The sequence below is a fragment of the Solanum tuberosum genome, unplaced genomic scaffold (genome assembly GCF_000226075.1).
Source record: "Solanum tuberosum cultivar DM 1-3 516 R44 unplaced genomic scaffold, SolTub_3.0 scf00095, whole genome shotgun sequence".
NCBI lineage: Eukaryota > Viridiplantae > Streptophyta > Magnoliopsida > Solanales > Solanaceae > Solanum > Solanum tuberosum.
Window position 1 is genome coordinate 325,735 of NW_006239021.1, and position 6,820 is coordinate 332,554.

The window sequence follows — 6,820 nt, forward strand, 5'->3', positions numbered from 1 at the left end:
TTTTTTTCATATTTTTCATATTTTTTATTAGTTAATTACTCATTTTCGGGTTTTACCGAAAAAAACATTATTTTTTTTTTGTTGAAAATGTTGAATTTAAGGTTACAATATTTATTTGTGTATTTTTGGCGTTAATTTTATATTTTTTATTAATCAATTATTCATTTTCGGGATTTACCGAAAAAAATAAAAATTTAAACAAAATTATTGAAAACGGGTCGCCTAGTTTATTTAAAAGGGGGGTTGATTGGTAGGTCAGATTAGGTGTTTATGGTTTGGAATTTTTTAGGGACATAATTGATCCCTTTCCATTTTCATATAAATGTCATGTGGTAAAGTCAAAATGACATGATAATTCTATGTGGCATTTAAAGAAATGAAAAATGAGTTGAATATGTCCAGCAGACCAACTAACGCCCATAAGGGCATATCTAGACGAAAAGTTGGACGGCGAGGCACGAGTGAGCCAAACTTTAAACGGAGGGTATATTTAAACCTTTTCGAATAGTTTAGGGGCATATTTGACCCTTTACCCTATATATTATTCCAATTTTTTTCTTTTTGAGTAAATTGAAACAACTCGTATAAGGATAGGTTAGGTTACGGTCTATAATTTTGTAAATCATCACAATTTTGTCCGTAAAGTTCATCAATATGTAAAAAAATATTACTAATATTATATTCAAATTTAACACTGTCTAGCAATATAATTCTCCAGAGAGTATATTTGCTGAACTTCTAAAAAGAGAAACTAAATTTAAATCATAGCCTAAAAGAGGATATTAGCGTAAATCATCCAAATTTACTTTCAAACCATCAACATTTAGGGTAAAACTTTCATTTTTTTAGGACAGTTATTTAGCAAACTTTTTTTTTTTAAAAAAAATGATTTATGAAACTTTCATATCGTGGTCTAAAGATATTTTTTAATTTGAACAAATTGAAAATAGGAAAAATGGATTGATATATCCCTCTACTTTGATATTTAGAGGTGATATACCACTCGTTATAAAAGTGACTCGTATATACAAACATGTATTTTCTTAAATCAACGAATTTTGTATCTTTTTTTTTTTCAAATAAAAAAAATCACAATATATTGTTTATCCCCATCAACTGCCATAGTAGGAGTACTATTTTCCCTATTCCATTATACGTGATACTGATTTTTTTTTGGTCTGTTCTAAAGGAAATGTCAGTTATTATAATTAGAAAAAAATTGACTTAAAATTATTTGTTTACTATTTATCTAATCAGACAAATATATAAGCATGGTTTAAAATTATAAATTTTAAAAATCTTTCAATCTTTTTAAAATACTGTATAAAGTTAAATAATATCACATAAAATAAAGCGAAGAAAACAATAATTTATTTTGATATTAGATAAAAACTACCTAAAAAAATCTCCCATATGTTTAGCATTAAAGTGATTTTCATCAGTACTTTAGAGGAGAGAAGAGAAGAGAAGAGAAGGATGAAAAACTTCCTCCGCTAATCTGAACCGTACATTTCAATCCCACAAACAAGATCTGAACCGTTAAAAATCCGTCTCGATATTTTCAAAACTCACAAAAGCCTCTCATTATATCGTGTCGTCAGATTCAGCTTCGAAAAAGTAAAAACAGTACATCAGAAACTGCTGCACTCGAAAGTACCAATAAGCCCTTCACTTCACACTGAATCACTTTTCAAATCCTTCACCCAGCTCAAGGGCATTACAGGAAATTCACCACACGACGCCATTTGAGCCAGTTCTCTTTTCTCTGTATCGGTAAGAAATAGTGCACAAATGAAAACTCACATCTCCACTTCCACGCGCATTGGGTGCGCGTGGTGTCACGATGCCATTTTATGTGAAAATATTTAGGAAAAAGAAATATTTTCTCTCAATAGTTTAAAAAAAGGATAATGTTTGGTTAAAGTAATTAAGGGAGTGATTTTGAAATTCTTTTCAACTCTTTATTCTTTCTTAAACTGGAAATTAATTAGATAAAAGGTAGGCAGTCACATCAAAATTGAAAGTTCACTTACCCTACTTTTGCTAATGTGATACATAAAATAGGATATTAAACTTTTAAAAAAAGAATTTGCTAACAAATGTTGTAAGTTGAATTTGTGATATTTTTTCTTTCTGATTAAATAGATAGAGAATGTTTGGTTAACAGAAATTGACATTGGAGAAAAAAGTCTTATTTAAAATACAAAAAATAAAATAATAATAATAAAGAAATAGATTGTCTTCTATGAACTTGTTTAGTATGGAATTTGAATGATTATTCTTTTGTCCAACAACTTTTTACGACTAAATGACGCTAATTTATGTAAAACTCATTTCCATTATGCTTCTTTATATATATGTATTACACATGTAATTATAATACTCTCTAATTTACTTGAGAAAGAAACTTTCATAATTAAATTTAACATCTTTCATTTTCTTAAAAATATTTTTTCACGCGACGCGTGTCTATATAAAAACACAAGAGACACGTTTCAAGTTCCTGCAAAATACTCAAAAGGATTGTATATTGTTGTCTTAATTAAAATGTTTAATTAAATGAATATTGTTGGTAACAAAATGTTATTACTAGTATGTATTATAAAAAAAAGTAAAGAACCTTTACCTTCCAAAACAGGGAGTACTCAACACGCTCCTTTGTTGCGAGTATGTATGTAAACCCTTGCAGAAAAGATAACTGCGTCTCCAGACAAGCCACAAAAACTAAAATAAAATATATATATTTTAAAAAAAAACAATAATTAAAATAAAAATGAAAAAACAAAAAGATAGAGAGAGGAGAAGATGAAGGGCACTTTACTACTTTTTTATGTTGCACGCATCCATGGCAGAAATCAGAAGGAAAATAAGAGTAGTATTACAAGGGAAACAAGAAGAAGAGAAGAAGAAAATAGCTAAGCCAAATTCTTGCTAACATCAAAAACCCTTTTTAACTTTTCTCCATCTCAACAATCTTGGCTTAGCTATTTGGTCTTATTGTTGTCTTAAGAAGAGTAAATGATTGTATATGAATGAGGTGGGTGTCCTTAGATGGACATCTCCAGTTTGATGCATTAATTTTGTTTCTTCTAGGTCTATCAAATCTTTTGATTTGTGGGTGTACTTTAGATGAAGGGGATGCCCTTACCCTTTGAATTTGAGGGGAAGGGGGTGTTAGAATTAGACGTTTTGTTCAATAAAAATAGTATCTTGAATTCTTGGAATAACCACAATAGCAGCAAAGAAAGTAGTAGTTGTTGTTACTTTGTAAATAGTCCAAGTGCTGTCCTGGATACTATAAGGAGTCCAAGGCCTATTAATTCCTCTTCAACCCTGTCTTCATCTTTGGGTGGTGGTGGTGGTGGTGGTGGAGGCACTGCTTCCACAGACACTGCAGGAGGCGGAGGTGTGGCGGCAGTTTCTGCAAACCCATCTTCTAAATGGCAGCAGCAAGACAATACTACTGCTACAAGCTCCAATGTGGGAGCTGAATCTGAGCTTCAACAAGTTCAACCCCCATCTTCTCTTGAGATGGGTGCTGCTTCTGCAGCTGCTGCCACAGGAGGGGAGAAATGTGCTATGGAGGAGTGGGAAGGAGGGTTATCAGAGTCTGTAATGGCTTCACCTTGCCAAGAACAGTCTATACTAAGGTGGATCATGGGAGATGTGGATGACCCTTCCATGGCTAACTTGAACAAGGTTTTGCAGGTTAGTGGTACAGGGGACTATGAATTCAATGGAGGATTTGGGGTTGTGGATCAAGGTTTTGGTGTAGACCCAGTTGGCCAAATTGGTAGTTTTATGCCTGCAATTAGCTCAAGTTCAAGTTTTCCTACCAACAGAATGAGCAGTGACAAGATTGGTTTGGTCTCTAACCCACCCACAAATCTCCCTCAAAATCCAATCTTTCCTTCTTTGTCTAACAATCTTGGGCCAATTGCTTTCGGCCAGACACAGCAACAGCCGTTTGAGAGCACAGATTTGAAGCCTCATAGTTTCAATTCACAGTTCTTGATAAACCAGCACCAAACACAGATTCCTCAGAACCCATCGTTTCTTTTGCCACTACCATTTGCACAACATGAACAAAATCTTGTCTTGCCACCGCAGGCGAAACGACACAACCCCGGGACCATGGGAGGGCTTGAACCAGGCTCTCAGATCTCCAAAGGATTGTTTTTAGATGCAGGGCACCAGCAGCCAACACCATCTCAGGGGCTTGCTCATCAGCTCCAGCTACTTCCCCATTTTAGGCCAGGAGCAATGGGGACAAAGCCAAAGATGGTGGGGGAAGAAATGGGTCAGTTTCATCAACTACAACAACAGCAGCAGCAGCAACAACAAGCGATTATTGACCAGCTATTCAAAGCTGCAGAGCTGGTCCAGACGGGGAATCCGGTACTCGCGCAAGGGATATTGGCGCGGCTCAATCACCAGCTCTCTCCAATTGGTAAGCCTTTCTATAGGGCTGCTTTTTATTGCAAGGAAGCTTTACAATTGCTACTCCATGCCAACACCAACAACTTGAACCCATCTATGGCCTCTTCGCCTTTTAGTCTCATTTTCAAGATTGGTGCCTATAAGTCCTTCTCTGAGATCTCACCAGTTGCACAGTTTGCTAATTTTACTTGTAACCAAGCCCTGCTTGAGGTCTTGGATGGGTTTGAAAGAATTCATATTGTAGATTTCGATATCGGTTATGGCGGGCAATGGGCCTCCCTTATGCAAGAGCTTGCCTTGAGAAGTGGTGGCGCACCTACTCTGAAAATAACTGCATTAGCCTCACCATCCACACATGACCAGCTAGAGCTTGGACTCACCAGAGAAAATTTGATCCATTTTGCTAGTGAAATCAATATGGCATTTGAGTTTGAAATTTTAAGCATTGATTCTTTAAATTCAACGTCATGGTCACTGCCTCCTTTAGTCTCAGAGAATGAGGCAATTGCTGTCAATCTTCCAGTTAGCTCGCTTTCGAGCTATCAGTTGTCCCTTCCATTGGTTCTTCGTTTTGTGAAGCAGTTGTCACCTAGGATTGTGGTATCTGTGGACAGAGGTTGTGACCGGACTGACCTACCATTTCCAAACCATGTAATCCAAGCCCTTCAATCCTACTCAAACCTTCTTGAGTCACTTGATGCTGTAAATGTGAATTTTGATGCCCTCCAAAAGATTGAAAGGTTCTTGCTCCAACCAGGAATTGAAAGAATTGTAATGGGTCGTTTTCGTTCCCCTGAAAAGACGCAGCATTGGAGGTCACTGTTTTTGTCATCTGGATTCTCGCCATTATCTCTCAGCAATTTTACAGAATCACAGGCCGAGTGTGTAGTCAAGAGGACTCCTGTTCGAGGTTTCCATGTGGAGAAGAGGCAGTCTTCACTTGTTCTCTGCTGGCAGCGGAAGGAGCTCATCTCAGCTTCAGCTTGGAGGTGCTGAGGAGCAGGAATTAAATTTGCAGTTTCTAACCAACCATGAAAAAGAAGGTGCTGCATAAGTCACAATCACTGTTTTAGTATCTGAACCTTTCAATTTTTGTTGCCCGCAATTTTTATTTGCTAATTTCCTGTGGCGTAGGCAGATTGTTTCGGCATTATAAGAAGAATCAGTCATTCTGTTAACTGTTCTGCTATAGTTCCTTATATCAGGGTCTATGTTAATTATGGTATTACTATTATGGTGCTCTATGATTTTCTGGAGGTAGGCCTTTGCTGCTTCTAGTTATGCCGAGAACCTTGTTGTAATCTTGACAACATTACAAAACCAGAAATTAAAAAAGATGGAATTTTAGCCCATTTCATTGATGCTCCTGTGTGGTATATAGCGTTGATTGTTTCACTAGCATGACATGCTTTAGTTTTGATTATTTACTTTTAAATTTTTAATGGAACAGTTGTTTAACTATGAGGGATGATCCTTATTGAATTTCATCACGTCCTGATCTGGATACTTTTGTTGTTATTCCATGATATTTACCTAGTGAATCGAGAGTTTATCGTTTCTCCAGGGATCCCAGGGGTGGAATATCGGTGAATCTTCTGTTTAAGTTGCTAGTATATGTCAGTGTTCCGTCCTAGCTCTGCCAACATTATATTTGGTCCAACTCTAGCTCTTATTACTAATTTGTTGTTAAGTCATCTGCATTTGTTATCCGCCTCCCTTACTTGTCCACTAGAATCCCACTCTTCAGGAATTGCAAAAATTAGATAGGGAATGTCAGAGTAATTACATGAAAAACATCCTCATGTGTAAGTAAATGCTTTGACACACTGTGATTAGCTTTCACCCATTGCATATACTTGTAGCAGAGCAGATAGAATGTTCCTTTCTTCAGTGGATACATGACCATGTCTGACTACTCCAGTTGTCTAGGAAATCTGAAGTCCTAGTCGTTCTGTTATCCTAGCTCATCTAGACCCGAGAAAAATGGGGTAAATTTTTGGAGAACTCAATTCATCATGGTTTCTATGGATATCAATGTGTTCTAGGAAACAACGGTCGGATGTTGGCCTAAATTCCATATAATACATGCATCCTTAGAAACTATAATGCTACTTGCAACGGCATTGCTAATTATCTATGAGGTAGTTGCATTATACTATTACTTTTGGTATTAAATAATGAAGTTGATTATTTTTGTATAATCTATCACGTTATTATGCATGCCAACACTTGTATTATATGCATTATAAGACATTGAATTTGCTGCTATAATTTCTTTAATACCTGTCCTAATCAAATCACATGGGGTTAGCAGTATTGGACCCCCACATGATTAGTTTAATCTCTTTCATTTCCTTGGAAGTTCTGCATTCATTACTTC

General features: G+C 36.0%; 1 protein-coding gene across 1 annotated transcript; it reads left to right on the forward strand.

The window, feature by feature from the left end:
* The first annotated feature begins 2,775 nt into the window (after positions 1 to 2,775).
* Positions 2,776 to 5,797, forward strand: LOC102606202 (scarecrow-like protein 22). Its single transcript, XM_006347832.2, has one exon. The coding sequence runs from the start codon at positions 3,130 to 3,132 to the stop codon at positions 5,434 to 5,436; it is 2,307 nt and encodes a 768-aa protein (XP_006347894.1). The 5' UTR covers positions 2,776 to 3,129; the 3' UTR covers positions 5,437 to 5,797.
* Positions 5,798 to 6,820: the final 1,023 nt, after the last annotated feature.

What these genes read in the sequence shown, in the direction of transcription:
- LOC102606202 (XM_006347832.2), top strand. Translation starts at nt 3,130, where the DNA reads ATGAAGGGGATGCCCTTACCCTTTGAATTTGAGGGGAAGGGGGTGTTA.